Genomic DNA, 17,114 nt, shown 5'->3' with positions numbered 1-17,114 from the left:
GGGGGGGGGGGGGGGGGGGGTGAGTGGGCACTGGCTAGTTGCTCTGAAGAACGTGTTTTAGGAACTTTACAGCACAATATGACTGGGGCAGAGTAAGCAAGTGAGAGATGGGAGGGGGGCAGTTGGGTCAGGCAGGGAACAGTCCTAATGTGTAGAATCTCGTAACTGGATATGGGAATGTGGGTGGCTTCCCCGCCCCCCCCGCCCCCCCCCGCCCCCTGGTGGATGAGAAATCATCAGACAGTTGCGAGCTGAGGAGTGAAGTGACCAATCTGCTGAGCGAGGGTAGCATCAGAGAGACCAAGCTGTTGCAGGAATCCTGGCAAAAGGAAATGGTGGCTTTGACCAGGGTGGCGGCAGTGGAAATAGTGAAAAAATGTTGACATTCTGACGTATTTGAAAGTTGTACCTACAGGATTTGCTGTTGGACTAGATGGGAGTGCAAGAGAGAAAAGGTTAAGGATGACTGCAGGGTTTCTAGCCTGTGCAACTGGAAGCATGGAATTTCCTGACATTTATGGAGATGGAGGAAGTAGGTTTAGGGGGAGCAGGATGGGGAGTTCAATTTTGGAGCTACTGTATTTATTAGACTTTCAAATTTATTAGACTGTTTTTAGATTGGAGGAGAAATCTAGAATAGACAGGTAAATTTGAGAGTCCTCTGTTTATAGCTGGTATTTAAAGCCATGAGATAGAGATCACCTAGGGGGGAGGGGGGAGGACTATCCCCTAAGATAGTCCAAGGCTTAGAGGATGGGGATGAGGTAGAGGAAGCAGCAAATGTCACTAAGGAGTTACAGATGAGGAATTGGGGGGTAGAAAACCATGCATGTGTGTGTCCTGAAAGCCAAACTGAAAATGTCTCAAGAAAGGGAGTGATCATCTGTGTCAGAGGCTGCTGCTGATTCAAGTAAGATGAATGGTTCAAGATCAATGAGAATTCACCCGTAGATTTATCAATATAGAAGCTCTGGAGCCTGACTGGAAGGAATTTAACAGGGAATAGGAGAAATTGGAGATACGGAGACAACTAATTCAAGAATTCTGCCCTGTTAAAACAATTACAGCCATAGATAAAAAGGGATATAAGATTTGAGAGTTTACTGTCTGCTTTTTAAAGATGGGAGAATTTATGGGATGTTTATACATTGACTGGAATTGATGCAGAGAAAGAATCACTGGACAATATCCTTGAACAGGCCATAAGAAGGACTGGCCTTAAGTTGGAATAAACAGTCCAACCCCAGGACTCAGAAGGGACAGAGTAATGGGCTAGGGAGCAAATGGGTTGTGGTAGAAGTCAGTGGAACTTTTCAGACTGCTTCTAATTTTCTTAGCAAAATAGGAAACAAGGCCCTATAAGACAATTTCTAGTGCCTATAAATCTAAGGAAATAAGAGGTAAAGATAATCATTTTAATAGTCTGAGTTGTTGCTGTGCATGAAACATTCCACTTCTTCTGCATCGTACCTATCCCATGAAGCCCAGCTGCAGTCAAGCTTGCTTCAGTGATGATCTCTTTCCAACTAAACTCCAGATTATTTGAACTACTCATTGGGCTCTTAGCATAAAATGTTTATCTTTTTATTTATTAATGTCCGATCTACTCAGTGGTGTTATAAATTACTTGATTGTAGGGACAGTGTTCATATCTCCTGGTCTCTCCTGCACAGTATCTAGCATCTAGCAAATGCTTAATAAATAGGTTTTTCCCCTAGAGGGCCTGAGCTTGGGTATAAAGAGTGTTTTCACCGTTCAGTTAAACTAGTTTGTTAATTTAATCCCTGTTTTTTTTCTGTTAACCCATTTTTTGAAACAATTTGTTTCCTTCAGGTTCAGGATTATCTAAGGAGATTTGAAAGTATACCAGATATGCTTGAATTGGATCACCTCACAGTTTCAGGAGATGTGACATTTGGCAAGAATGTTTCACTAAAGGTGTGTTGTTCTGATGAAAATTACAGTTCTTACAGCTTTACAAAACAGGTTTCACTTTCTAGTCCTAAATTTACCTTTATTTTAAAGAAATCTTCTTAGTCTATATCAGATGTTTATAAGACATAAATACATTTTAAAAATGAAATAGCTTACCACAATATTTAGTATTAGTACTATCTCCCATAGATATATAACATAGTTAAAATATAATCATAATTGTTCTACATAGGAACTTTCTGGAATATAGCATTCAAATGGAAAGCAAACACCAGTAAATAATTGAACTGGTACTATTTTACTGAAATGACAGTCTGTAAAAGAGAATCACTGTTAAAGTAGCATTAGCTCACCAAAGATGACTACTTGAAGCTGAATGAAAGTAGAAAAAATGACAACTTATACTGAATATAATCTAAAGTAATTGGTTGTCATCAGTACAGAGATTTATTCACATAGAGTAGTACTTGGGTACTTCGATGAGTATCATTCTAGCCTAAGAAATAGGAAGGACTTTAGGTATAAATATTAAAGCTCAGAACCAAAGATACAATAGCTTTTTCCTAATTATTTTTTTAAAAATCCCATATCTAGATTACATGTGTTCTTCCTTTAGTAAAGCTCCTTAAATGAAGATCTTGGAAAAACAAAGATACAGGTGAATGTATGTAAATGTGTGTGTGTGTACAGCTGACCCTTGAACAACACAGGGGCTTGGTGGGGGTGACCCCTCTGTAGTCGAAAACCCATGTATAACTTTTGACTCCCCCAAAATGTAACTATTAATAGCCTATTGCTGACTGGAAGCCTTCCTGCTAACAGTTAACACGTAATTTGTAGTCATATATACTATATTCTTACAATAGAGGAAGCTAGAGAAGAAAATTTTAAGAAAATCATTTACAGTACTATACTGTATTTATTGAAAAAAATTAATGTAAGTGGACCCAGAGAGTACAAATGTGTTGTTCCAGGGTCAACTGTACAGGCCTATATATATGTGTATATATACATCTATATGTATGTAGAACGTTATTGCTGATATCCACACACACACATATATGTTCATGGAACTTTGTTGCTAATACTGCCTCAACTAAACAGTCTCACTTAAGACATGAAAATATATTAGTAAACTTTTTAAAAACAAAACAAACCCAGATCTATATGTAAATATAAACCAAGCACCTCAGTATCTTTATGAAGGTAGATAATGCTGGTGACCTTGCAGGTTGTTCTTTGAAAGGGCCAGTCATGCTGTGGCACAGGGTCCACTTCTCACTCCTGGTACCACCTCTGATACGGAGGCGGGCTCTCTAGAACTACTGCCAGGACTCCTTAGAGGGACACATTACGTAATTTTCCTCAACGGAAAATTTCAGGTTTAATATCGCTAATAAGTACAACGGCTCTGTTGTAAAAGGAGTTCTACATAAGTTTAGTATTGTAAGAAAATCAGTTGCATTTCAGCCGCAGTTTTAAATATACTCTCTTCTGTTTTGTCTTCCCTGACATGTAGGGAACAGTTATCATCATTGCAAATCACGGTGACCGAATCGACATCCCACCTGGAGCAGTATTAGAGAACAAGATTGTATCAGGGAACCTTCGTATCTTGGACCACTGAAATGAAAATACTGTGTACACTTCATACTAATCATGGGCTAAACAGTTTCTTACAATGAAATGTTCTCTAGGATTCTAAAATCGGCAGGTACTTTACTATGTTACTGTAACCTGTGGTGTTAATTTTTAGAGTTTTTTTGCAATATGCTTTTAGTCGAAGAAGAGCACAGATGGAAGCAATATTTTTCTTCTTTGAAAAGGACCCTGAAAGTTAGTTCATCTTAAAGTGCAATACTGTTTAATCTTAAAACTGGGGCAGCTCTGCTGGAACATCTTTTAACAGAGTCCTCAGTGACGGTCACTTTGAATTGCTTGTGATTTCAAAAAATAAAGCTGTGAGGCAATCCATGTGTACACGTACACTTTCAATGCTAACTTTATGAAATGGTGAAGAAAAATGGTTTACTCTTGTGAAACAGTTACTGGATCAGTTGGAAGATCTGCTCTTGAAATATTTAAGTACTCACTGGCCAGTTACCTAACAAACACATCTAGTTTTTGCATTTCTAAGAATCTTAACCACATCATTCTTTCCATAGGAATTAAACCTAAAGGTATTTAGTACCTTTCATCTAGTCCTAAGGCTGGGATGCCTGCCATGCTTTCCACAGACTCTCCATTTATTAGAACAAAGTGATGTTTCTTTTCCCAGCTGAAGGGATGGGCGGGGGAGGGTAGAGGTGTAGGGTATTTCTTTTACATCCCTGTTCTCTAGTATGGTGCGGTGGAGGTATGACTTTATAAAAGTTCCCTTTCCTTGAAGCTTTCTTGAAAACAAACATTCACGAGTAACCTTTCCAATCAGCTCTGCTGGTAGTTTAATTTGTGGCTTTTCTCTAAGGATTAATTACATTTTCTAATTCTTCCATACTTGTTTTTGAGTAGGCTGCTTGTAATTTAAAGTTTACTGTATACTATTAAAAAAAAAAGTTGCCTTATAAAGTCTGGTAATTTTTTACAGCTTTATTTTAGACAGTTTAAGAACCAATGACATACCTTAGTAATGATAAAACAGGCTTTCCTTTTAGGAAACGGAAGAGCACAAAATAAGACTAGTATTTCACTGTACATAATCACCACAAGGTTAGGCACTCTGACAGGGTTAGGCAAGATTCCCGGTATGAGGTGAGGCACAGGCACTTTTATTTGTAGAGTGCTGCTGATTCTAGTTCTGAAGGTAGGTATTATAAAATCTTTAAATAACTTACTCATCACCTTATATTTCTGGCCCCAACACAGCAGCCTGTATTTTAAAAGTTCTATTTTCTCCCTGGTCTTTGTTCATATACACGTCGAAAGTAACTTTTTAAAAACAACTCAAGGGGGCCATACTTCATATGTTACCTAAATGTTAAAATGAGAACTCATAAATAGGCAGAATATATGAAAATGTATTCTTACCTTTTGCTAGAAATAAAAAGGAAAAAAAACCCCACAAACCAACCCTTCATAGATACTTTTATAAAAATACAGCTATTAAACTGCAACCTTTCATATACCACTTCTGAAAAGTATTTAAATTAGTTGCATAAATAAATGCCAATATCTTATTCTTTAATTATTACTGTGATCAGACTTTCAAGTATTTAGACTATTCTGGAAGGCTTTACCCAGCTGACATACAGTGGTGGTAGAAAGATTAAATATGCGACACACAAGGCCTGAAACTTGACATTGGTCACTAAAACAAAAATTGATTCCTAAATCCAAGCAATCAAAAGATGTTTATTTTTTATAGAAAGATCTGTAAAAAAATAATTTTTCAAACAGCTTTACTTTCATAGAGAAAACTTTCTACAGAGGTTGACTAAGATTTTAATATTTTAAATTGTACCATCATTAAATAAGGTGGGACACCATATGAATTTCATTGCACTGGAAGAAATGCAAAGCATTTTTTAATATAAAGTATACAGAGCATTCTAGTCAACTACAGCTGTGTTACAGCTATGTGTTCTTTTGGATTTGGTCCAAAGAAACCTGAGTCTGTTTCCAGAGAGAATGAAAAATGTTATAGACACCTGATCAGTTACTCCTCACTGAAGGAAGCGTAAAAATGGCATTCCTTGTAGATCCCACTGAATCCCAGTTTCCCAACACTGATACTTTCCTTTTCCCCTTCCCCTATCCCAGTTCACTTTGGGTTCGAGGCTCAGTTCTTGAATCACAGGCATCCACATTTTCTTCATAAACATACACATCCCATGGTCAGATGAGCTACCCAGTTTTCCAGTATGTCATCACCTCTTCTGTTCCCAGATCTCGGACATATTTAGGTCCAAATCTTTAAGGCCTTTTAAGGCTTGAAGATTTCCAGTGTAAAAAGCTACATCTGCTGTGACCAACCTAAACATTGGAGAGAAAACTATTTTTAATCTCACACTTTCTACTGGATAAAGAAGCAATGCTCATAGAGAGTCAGTCTTATCCTAACTGCTAGACTATTATTTAAAATTCAGATTTCCTAGGGACCAAATGTCAATATATTTCTCAGGATTCCTGCTAGCATATAGAGTGCTCTATTTCAACAATAAATATCTTGGAAAGGAATAAACCAGTGCAGGCGGGACTTGATTTTGTAATTCTGCCCAATAAAATAGATTTATCCTAAAACAGCATGAAATAGAATAATATGTTATGTTTCTTTGTCACTATTCAGTTGACCCTTGAACATCACGGGTTTGAACTGCACAGGTCTACTTACAGATTTTTTTTTGACACAGTACAGCATGAAATGTACTTTTATGATTTTCAAAACCTTTTTTCCAGCTTTATAACAAGAATACAATATATAACATAAAAAATATGTGTTAGTCAACTGTTGATGTTAATGATAAGGCTTCCGGTCAACAGTAGGTATTATTAGGTAGGTTTTTGGGAAGTCAAAAATTACATGTGGATTTTCTACTGTGGGGGGGGGGGCGGGTGCCCCTAACCCCTGCATTGTTCAAGGATCAACTGTACATGTACATGACTAATGAAATCAAGTGAAGGACAGACAAGGTTTCGTGAGTGACATCCAAAGAAGTTAGTTAAATGAAAGCTAGGATTCATGCGTATTATTACTAGATATAAAACTTGATATGTCTAGCAACACTAGATGAAAAAACAAAGTCTTACACGTTCGAGTACTGAGCTGTCAAATACCAAAGCTCCATGCATAGATGTATATTTTGACAGATATGGCCCATGGAGGAACAAACAGACCTTGATATTTAGTAGTTTGTAAAAGAGGAAATCCAGCTTCAGTATTTTAATGAACACGTAAGTCCTGGATTGCCAGAATACATGGGACAATGAATCAGAAGCACCCTCAATGTACTACAGACCAATTTATAAATGCCGTTGGACTTATGTACTTAATGCTTCACCTTTTATTACATGGCAGAATTTAATAAGGACCATATTTTTCATTTAAAATTCACCTAATTCGGGTACTTTAAAAAGATTTGAAATTACACTTGTGATACGTTATATGGTCAGTTAAGTACACTGAAACTGATAGCAACAGCTCAAAAAAGAACAAAGCCTTTCTAAGGCAAGGTCCTCATATTAAAAACTAAGCATAAAATTAGCATAAATCTCCACTTAAAAATATTTCCAGAGTTATATCAAAGTTGAAAATTGTTTGACATAAAAGCAGATATATAAACAATAAAGGATTAGTTTGACTAGGGCATATGCAAAAATCTAAAATCAACAAGAAAAATAATACCCAAGAGAAAGATGGGCCAAGAAAGTGAACAGGAAAAGTCAGATGAGAATACCTGAATGACTGATAAATATATGAAAAGATGACAAACAGGAAATGCAAATCAAAACAAGATACCACTGGCAACCATTTAAAAATCTAACAGCAAATGTTGACAACATGGTACAGCCACTTTGGAGAATATTCTGGCAATACCTAGTAGAGTGAAAAATGTACATATGCTCTGATCAACTTGTATATATATATATATACCCCAAAGAAATGGTCACACCATTAGACATGTATATAGATCTTCACTGTGGCATAGTTGTGATGGAAAAAAGTAAGGACCTACAAGTCTATCATTTGGAGAAATGGCTATATTAAATATGGTTGATTCATGTGGGAGAATAAAAAGCAGTCAAAAAATGGGCAATTCCTACATATCAAATAAACCAGTTAACAATGCTGAGTAGAAAAAAGCAGCATATGTAAAATATACCATATAAGTAAGTTTATAACTACCTACTTTTTTTAAGATGCAGAGATAATATGAAGGACTTAAAGAATACAAGCCAAATTTACTAAAAATACTGACTATGGGTTGGGGAAAAGAGAATGGGACAGGAGATGGGGTCAAGGGATACTTCAGTTTCATTTGGAATGCTGTTTTCTTTCCTTTTTTTTTTTAAGATTTTATTTATTAGAGAGAGCATGAGCATGGGAGAGGGGCAGAGGGAGTGGGAGAAGCAGACTCCCTGCTNNNGCTGAACAGGGAGCCTGATGCGGAACTCGATCCCAGCACCCTGGGATCACAATCTTAGGCAGATGCTTAACCAACTGAGCCCCTCGTTTTTTTTTTAACATTTTTTCAAGCGAAAATTACAAATGTTAACGATCAATTCTAAGCAGCAATACAAATATTATTCTCTATATGTCTGTATCTTAAAAATGTCTTAGAAAAAAAGAAAATCTCATCAAAAAACACAGGGTTTGGAGAGAAGGAGGGGTAGGGAGTAACTTCATGCTTAATGGGTAGAGGATTTTCTCTTGGGTTTTGTTGTCTTTTTTTTAAGTGCTGATCCTATTTTATCACCTGGACAAACTGGTGTTCCTGAATGCAGGAAATACTACTACATTGTTAACTGTAAAATGGTTAATTTCATGTTATGTCATTTTCATCTTGGAAAAAAAAGGTACATTTTTAGAGCCATCTCAGGAACAAAAATTTAAGCAGGTAGTTTGCTATGTCTTTGGCTAGAGTCTAGAGGTTAATTTTCAGGGAATTCCATCTTTAAAGGGATCACTCAGAGGCATGAACTGACTTACACGGAATTAGTGTCTTTAAAAGTGACAGTGAAGATCTCTAAGGTGGTACAACCCCCAAATAGCTATATTAACAAAGAAAATAATAGGTAATGAGTTAGCTTGGATACTTCAAAACTATTGGTCAGAAAAACCAACCAATCAACCATTCAACCCACCCACCCACCCACCCAGATTTAGCTTTGGGAATAAAAGTAGAAAGTTATGAGTGAAGTGGGGCTTAGTTTTTAAAAAACCGTTTCTGAGAGGTATTTGGTGTTCATAAACTGTCCTTGAACTTTTCTGTGCCTTTGAAATTTTTGAAAATAACAACTCTTAAAAAAAGAAAGAGAAGACCCAGGTAATAATCAAGGGAGAGAAGCAGATTTTTGCATCAAAAAATTCAGTATGGCCAACAGATTCAGCAGTCTGAAGCTTTCAAATATTTCTTGCAAAATTAACTCAGTGTACTTATTTTATTGGACAGGGCCAATTTCTGACACCAAAATACATTTTTTCATTTGTTCCTGTAAGTTTGAAATTTAAGCCTGAAACTTAACAGGGAATAAAATATTTTATTTCTCAAAAATCCATGGAACAGCTAACACTAAGGAAATCCTATTAAGGTGTAGCTTCATGATCGGTGCTTTTCCATTTTTGTATCATCTTTTCCCCACAACTTTATCTATGTTGTTCCTCACAAAAATCTTGTGACGGTACTTTTTACCATCATCCCTATTTTCAAATCTAAGAAAATAAAAGCAGAAAGAATAAGCGATTTTCCTAAAGTCACACAGCTAGTAAGTAGCAGAACTTAACCCAAGTTTTCTGATTCTAAATTGTTTTCTCTTATATAATTACACTATTTCACCAATAATACATATAATTTGTTCAACAGCTTACAATAAAATGGACATAATACACTTACACTTTATTTTTTGTGACCCTATGAAAGAGTTAAAGCAAATTTTATCCTTCTCATTTTATAAATAAGGTGGAAGTTAATTCTCATGGTCCACAGCTACAAAGTAGGACTTTGAGTCCTGTCTGCACAGAGAGAGACTACTGGGTAACACGAGGTGCTACTGACCCACGCTGCCTCCATACAGACTTGTAAGTTAAGTAATTGACCATTTATAAAACACTTTAATGTAGACAGATGACAGGCAGATACAGATATCCTTTCCACAGGGAAAAAAGGCAAAAAGTTGCTGATTTTACCACTGTGGGGGTCCGATATGATTATAGTGGAAAAGGACAGCATAATGAATAAAAACCAATCAAGCAATCCAGTATGCAAGCACATTGTAAAAATATGTTGAAAACATACCCATTTTGAGGTCCTCCATCATTTATCACATTTAAATGAGATAACTGCTTTTTCAAGTGGAGTTTATAACTTGCATTAATTCTTAAAAATAACATCTGGAAAAGAAAGAAAATGGTTTCTTAAAGCTCTACTGAAATAGAAGACACAAGCATCTGAGTTATCAGTATCAAATCAGTATTATTTGGAGAAAGTATTTTTAAAACATATTTGCTTTGGCATATACTTTTAATAAACTCCTCTGAGGTATTTAGTTGCTATTTTAGTATAATTTTTCTACATTTTTGGATAAAAGCTCTTTTTCCCTTTAGTGATATGACTTATAACTGGCTTTCTGCCCCATAGAAGTCCTCTGGGATATATAAAGGGGCTCGACCATGACCGGCAAAAAGAAATGGGAAATTCTGCAATATATTAAATATGAACTTGATAGGAAAAAAAAAAAGTCACGATGGCAAAGACAGGCAAAGATACTTTGATCCTTCTAAACTGCTAAACTAATAGCAAGTATCTGATTGCTCCTGCATGCAGCTGTTTGATGCAATGGCCCAAAACTTCTGTGGGAAATACCTGACCTGAAACTATATATATTTAATCTTTGAAAACAATTTTGTGGAGTAACATGTATTTTCTATGGGGAAAAATATATATAAAGTCATCTATGGAAGTTTTGTGGAACTACTAAGTATTCAAGTGACAATACTGACATAAAATCTCATTCTTGCCCAGCTTTGACAAGAGTTCCCTTTAAATTATGATGCAGATAAAAACACATGGACTACCAGTAGGAACAGCTCCCAGACCTGGCCATAATTAGAACTCCGATGACAAATCCGCAAGGTCAGAATGTCAGAGGTGGGAGATCTTACACTTGCAATAAGGATGGCTTGACTAGGAAGAAAAAAGAGACCCAGTGGGTGCTCCATATCCTATAGTTCCTTCTCAATTCTCAGTGAGCCTCAAAGGAGTCGGATGATATTTAATCATGAGTTCGGAATGACTAATGAAAACTTAGGGAAGCATGAAGAAAAACAGTAATAGCTACTGTAGGATGGAAGCCTGAGCTGGTATGGGAAAGGAGACCAGCAGGAGGAGTAGGCAAGAGACACTAAGAAAGCTACCTTTTGCTCCCAAATACCACTTCCATGTACTCAACCAATTAGAGGCAAACCCAAATAACAAACTAGTCCAAATAGCAGAAATCCCAGTGAAAATTCATCAGTCATAAACTAGGCTTGTATTCTAACACTGTATCATTCTACAACTAGGCTTGAATGAGATAACTTGGTATAGACGCAACAACCTAAGGCAGGTAAAGAAGATTGGAAAAAAAGAAACACTGGGATCTTTCTTTAAAGCACCAGGAGAGGGGAACCAAGCAAGTGGGGGGCGGGGTAGGAATGTCGGTGAACAGTGAAAACTCTGTGATAACACTCATGTAGGGGAAGACGGTCAGGACAAAGGGTGGATACTTCATAGATGAAAGGCGCCAAAGACTACCCACTTTGCTATTTTCCTGGTTTATGCCTATTACCAATCACTTATGCTGACCTAACGAATATTAATGAAGTATATTGACTGAGTTACTTTATGTGTCACCTCATTAATTCCATCACTAAATCCTCCACTATCCCATTTGGATTATAATATGAGCAACATATTTTACTGCTGATAAATGCCAACTCTGGTTTTCAAACTGATAATGTAATGAATGATGTAAGCAGAATCTGGCATCTCTGATACTCAATGGACAAATGAAAAATATGGTTTTTACAACTGCGGACATATAGCAGAGGCCTGTTGGAGCTAGGGGCACTTCGAAATCTGAAATTTTTATTCATGTTCCACAGGTCAATATAACAGCTAAAAAAAATAATTCTACTGGAATATGAACTAGGCTTAACTGTACCAAAAGTATGTAAAAACACTCCAATTCTGGGGCACCTGGGTGGCTCAGTCGTTAAGTGTCTGCCTTTGGCTCAGGGCGTGATCCCAGGGTTCTGGGATCGAGCCCCACATTGGGCTCCCTGCTCCACTGGGAGCCTGCTTCTCCCTCTCCCACTCCCCCTGCTTGTGTTCCCTCTCTAGCTGTCTCCGTCAAATAAATAAAATCTTAAAAAAAAAAAAAACACCACTCCAATTCTGCATGCAGATGTTATAGATAAAAAAGTAGTGTTAGGAAGATCGGCAGGAGAAGAAAGGAAAGAAGAAAGGGGGGGTAAACAGAAGGGGGAATGAAGCATGAGAGACTATGGACTCTGAGAAACAAACTGAGGGCTTCAGAGGGGAGGGGGGTGGGGGAATGGGATAGACCGGTGATGGGTAGTAAGGAGGGCACGTATTGCATGGTGCACTGGGTGTTATATGCAAGTAATGAATCATGGAATTTACATCAAAAACTAGGGATGTACTGTATGGTGACTAACATAATGTAATAAAAAATTATTATGAAAAAGTGTTAGGAATTACTACTCACTTGTGTTTGTTCTTCTGGAAGAAGATCAAATATAGCTTCATGCATTTTTGCCATTTGCTTACAAATATTCCTGAAACAGGCAGAAGGAACGGGAGCTTTCACCTCATACTGGCAGGGAAAAATAGTAAGAATTATGTTCATGTCTAGATTGTTTATTGTCCCCACTGTTCCCTTAGACATATGTTTTTGGCCCTTACATGCCTAACTCTGATAGAGTTGGAGCTTACATTTCAACTATGATCTGTGTTACTCATGCAAATCTCAAGACCTTTTCATTAAATATCCTAATCTACTTTGAGAAATCCAGCAGAATTTAGTGGCTAAGAACACAGGCTGCTTCCCTTAAGACAGACTGGGTTCAAATCCCAGCCCTTCAGATTCTTAGCTATGTGACATTGGGCAAGTTACGTCATTTCTCTGTATCTCAAAGGGCCTGCTGTGAGGACTTAAAAAGATGGCTCACAAGAACACAAAACAGTGCTTGATACAAAGTAAGTACACAAAAAATGTTAGCTACCAATCTGGCTCCATATACAACGATGAATCTTTAAAGTAGGCCCTCCAAATTAATATTATTTTTTAAACATGATTTTCAGAATGTGTCAACATGATCATATCAAGTCAATAGGTCCACGGTAGAATTAAAATTTTTTTTCTTTTGTAGGTATGCCAATGTAGTAGTCATATTTATCCTAACTATGGTAAAGAAAGCCTTTTTCAGCAATGACCTATACTGAAAATTTAAACTTAGGTAAATTCATTTTAAGTATCCTTATATTTGGAACAATATACCGGTGTCACTCAGATAACCATCTCTGGCCCACATTTTATCATTCACAAATTATATACTATTTTTATTTATAAGACAAATCTGGCATTAAATAATTTTATTTATAAGACAATCTGACATTAAATAATTTAATGTACTAATCTTGTATAGTTCATTAAAATGATGAGTTCCAATATGCTGCTCTTAGCAGAAACATGCAGAAGTCACCATGTGACTGGGACCAAAATAAGCAAAGCTGTGACCACCTAAGGTTTTACCCTTCTTCAGCCTAGAAATATATAAAATATCCCCTTATCTTTTTTGTTAATAACAGCTTTAAGATATGATTCGCACACCATAAAATTCACCCTTTTAAAGTGTTCAATTAACTGGTTTTTAATAAACTCATAGTTATACAACCATCACCATTAACTTCTGAACATTTTCATCACCCCAAAAGAAACCCATTACTGTTAGCAGTCACTACCCGTGCCCCCCTCCCCTCAGCTCCTGGCAACCACTAATCTCCATAAAGGTTACCATACAATATGTGGCTTTTTGTGACTGGCTTCTTTCACTTAGCAGAATGCTTTCAAGACTCATCCATGTTGTTAACATATATCGGTACTTCATCCTTTTTAGGGCTGCGTGATATTCTATTGTACAAATATACCATAATGTATCCAATCATCAACTGATGGACATTTGGGTTCTTTCTACTTTTTGGCTATTATGAATAATAACTCTGTGAACATTCATGTACTGGCTTTTGTGTGGACAAATATTTTCAATTCTTTTGGGTGTACACCTAAAAGTGAATTACTGGGTCATATGGTAACTTCAATCTTTTGAGAAAATGCCAAAATTTTTTCCAAAGTAGCAATATCATTTTACAGTCCTACTCAGCAGTGTATGAGGGTTCCAATTTCTCCATATCCTCTACCAACGCTTGTTATTGTCTGCCTTTTTTATTTAGACATCCGAGTCGGTATGAAGTAGTTACCTCATTGTGGGTAACATCCCCATATCTTAAATACCACCCTGTACTGGGATGAACAGTACCCCCCCTCAAAAAAAATCATGTTCACTTAGAACCACCTTGTAAGGTCATACCAGATTAGAGTGGGCCCTAAATCCACTGACTGGTGTCTCTATAAAAGAAAGGAGAGAAAGGAGAAGGAAATTTAGACATAGAGACACAAAAGGAAAATGGCCAAATGAAGACAGAGGCAGAAATCGGAATGACACATCTACAAGCCCAAGAATGCCAGCAATTGACAGCAAGCACCAGAAGCTAGGAAAAAGCAGGGAAAGACTCTTTGCTAGAGCCTTCAAAGGGAGCATGGCTGACAACACTCTGATTTAGGACTTCTGCCTCCAGAATTACGAGAGAACACATGTCTGTGATTTTAAAGCCACTCAGTCTTTGGTAATTTGTTACGGCAGCTCTAGGTAACTAGCACACCCTCAGAACCTTCCTTCACCCCTGCCTTCCCTAAAGATACTATATTTTCTTACCTTCACCATCATATTTCTTCAGTCACTAAAACTTGATAGTGGGCTTTATTCTCAACCCTTAAAATTAGGTTCTTGCCACTACCCACACCACCTTCCTCCACTAATAACAATCTTCTGAAATTTCTTTCTGCAAAAATCACTAAAGACATCTTAACTTCCAAATTTAGTAACTTTCCTAGTTCTCCTTCCTTATTCCTCTACAATGTTTACACACCTTCACACTTAAAACACGGTCCTCGATCCTCATGTAACGCAGTGCTCTCCTGATTCCTCCCTTCCTAACCTTCCTCTTCTTCTGTATCCTGTCTTCTAAGTGCAAAGCTTCTTCAGTCTTAATCCCCCTATCATCCCTTCTTTCTCTCTTATCTCATTCGATCTAACAACTTCTAATATATCTCTAGTCCTGAACCACTTTGTTAAATTTAAGTCACACATCTCCTAAATGTTCCATACCATAACTGAGTTTACCATGAACTTCCTCAAACCTGCTCCTCCTTCCTGTTTCCATTACTATTGCTGGTATTACCATCCTCCTGCTTACACAGACTGGAAATCTCCAACTCAGTTTTTATTCCTCCTTCTCCTTGGTTCCTTGTATTGAATCGGTGACCAAGTGCCATCAAATGTACTTTCAGATTATTTTGCACATTGGTGCTCTAGGTCAGAGTTTCTCAATCTCTACAGTACTGACATTTTGGCCTATCTCATTCTTTGTTGTGAGGGCTATCCTGTGGATTACAGGATGTTCAGCAGAATTCTTGATCTCTACTAATCATCCCACTTCCCAAACTGTGATAACCAAAACTGTTCCCAACACTTCTGAATGTCCTCAGGGGACAAAACTGTCTCAGTTGGCAAACACTGCCCTAGGTGAGATCTTTAATACTTCTCCCCCCAAAAAATGTACTCACGTTTTAATGAGTCCAGATGTAAGGTCAACAAACATTTAATGAAACTGCCTGGTACACAGTAAGCTCTCGATACATATTTTCTTAGATGTGTGTATACATGTACATATATGTGTGCATATATGTACACAGGTATATAGGTGTATGAGTGTGTGTATGTACGTATGTGAATGTATATGACTGAATTAATGTGTCAGATATTATGCTAGCTGGAGTGTACAAAGATGAATCAGAGACCGAGAGCTCTGGGGAGCTGACAGCCCAAAAGCTGGTTGGTATTCCAGAAAGTGGACACTGCATGCTCCAAGAACACAAGTGAAGACATTTAGGCCATAGCAAAGATGGCTTCCCGAGCAGCGTACCTGGGCTGCTGAGTCTTCCAATGAAAAAAATTAAGTATTCCAAACAGAGGACATGCCATATCACCTCAAATCCATTCTACCTACTAACTGATAAATCCTAATAAAGTGCAATTCTAATCATGTGATTTGTTAGTTGAAAACTTCTGGGTTCTAACTCTGTTTAAAATACAGAAAGCTGTAAGAGAATATTCTCTTACCCTCACCACAAGAAAAAAACTGTAATAATTTACAAAATCGTAACTTTTCTTGAACCCATCAGAGAACAGAGGTCCCAAGAACCAAAGGAACTAATTCCAAGCCCCACTGAAGAGAGATGGGACACAGGAACTGTCTCACTTTGGCAGAGTATAGGAAGAAGAGGTGACCACCACAGAAACAAACAGGAAGAAAACAACTAACATTTTAACAAATTCCCAAGGGCCAAATATAGACTAGTATATGTTTACAATAAATGAGAATGCTGGCCACAAGGGGAGTTTGCACTCACTCACAAGTTCTTCTCCATGGGTCTCCAAAAGGTACTCACAAGCAACACTGGGGTCAGAACTGGATACCACAGAATCACTCTCACAGATAAGCAGGAGGCAAGTGGCCGCCACTAGAGAAAAGCAACAAGTGTTGCCTACTTCCCTGCACCCTCCTCTCATACAGAGCAAAAGCCTAAAGTCGTGGGAAAAGGGCACCAAATTCTGTCATCCCCAGGGCGGTGAGGAACAGAAACAAAAAATACCTTTAAGCCCAGGATCAAAAACCAATCAATGCAGAGGTTGGTTACCACTGGAGGAGGGGTGGGAACACTGAGAAGGCTTCACATTCAAGGACTTACATTACCTGATTCCAAGACTTATAATAATGCTACAGTAGTTAAGACATTAAGACATGGTACGGGTGTAAGACAGACTTACAGATCAATGGAACAGAATAGAGAGTCCGAAAATAGACCTACAGGAAAACAGACAATTGATTTTCAACAAAGCTGCCAATGGAGAAGGGACAGTCTTTTCAACAAAAGGTGCTGGAACTATCCAGTAAAAAGAACACTGACTCATACTTTGCACTATATACAATACAAAAATCAACTAGAAATGGATCACAGATATACATATAAAAACTGAAACAATAAACCTTTCAGAAGAAAACACTGGGAATTATCTTTAACCTGGATATACAAAAATTTCTTAGGACACAAGAAGCATG

At 37.4% G+C, this 17,114-nt stretch overlaps 2 protein-coding genes across 9 annotated transcripts in view; one reads left to right on the top strand and one right to left on the bottom strand.

Moving 5' to 3' along the window:
• UGP2 (UDP-glucose pyrophosphorylase 2) overlaps nucleotides 1-3,905 on the top strand; it is a 67,746-nt gene extending 63,841 nt beyond the window's left edge. For all 3 annotated transcript variants that reach the window (XM_008699923.2, XM_040623421.1, XM_008699922.2), the window contains exons 9-10: nucleotides 1,834-1,938; nucleotides 3,455-3,905. In XM_008699923.2, the coding sequence (XP_008698145.1) occupies nucleotides 1,834-1,938; nucleotides 3,455-3,562 (213 nt within the window). In that variant the 3' untranslated portion in view covers nucleotides 3,563-3,905. The remainder of the gene's footprint in view (nucleotides 1-1,833; nucleotides 1,939-3,454) is intronic.
• VPS54 (VPS54 subunit of GARP complex) overlaps nucleotides 1-17,114 on the bottom strand; it is a 136,079-nt gene that overhangs the window by 46,803 nt on the left and 72,162 nt on the right. For 3 of the 6 annotated variants that reach the window (XR_005832955.1, XM_040623418.1, XM_040623419.1), the window contains exons 21-22: nucleotides 12,361-12,468; nucleotides 9,888-9,982 (exon numbers count right to left, since the gene is read on the bottom strand). Coding sequence is in view for 5 of the 6 variants with exons in the window: in XM_040623418.1 (XP_040479352.1) it covers nucleotides 9,888-9,982; nucleotides 12,361-12,468 (203 nt within the window). In the remaining variant the exon portion in view is untranslated. Of the gene's footprint in view, nucleotides 1-4,509; nucleotides 5,908-9,887; nucleotides 9,983-12,360; nucleotides 12,469-17,114 lie in introns of those variants that run through there. The other 3 variants (XM_040623416.1, XM_040623417.1, XM_040623420.1) reach the window with 2 other exon arrangements.

This window comes from Ursus maritimus, unplaced genomic scaffold (genome assembly GCF_017311325.1).
Source record: "Ursus maritimus isolate PB19 unplaced genomic scaffold, ASM1731132v1 scaffold_6, whole genome shotgun sequence".
NCBI classification, from domain to species: domain Eukaryota; kingdom Metazoa; phylum Chordata; class Mammalia; order Carnivora; family Ursidae; genus Ursus; species Ursus maritimus.
The sequence above is the reverse complement of the archived record's forward strand: the minus strand, read 5'-3'. Positions and strand labels throughout refer to the sequence as shown.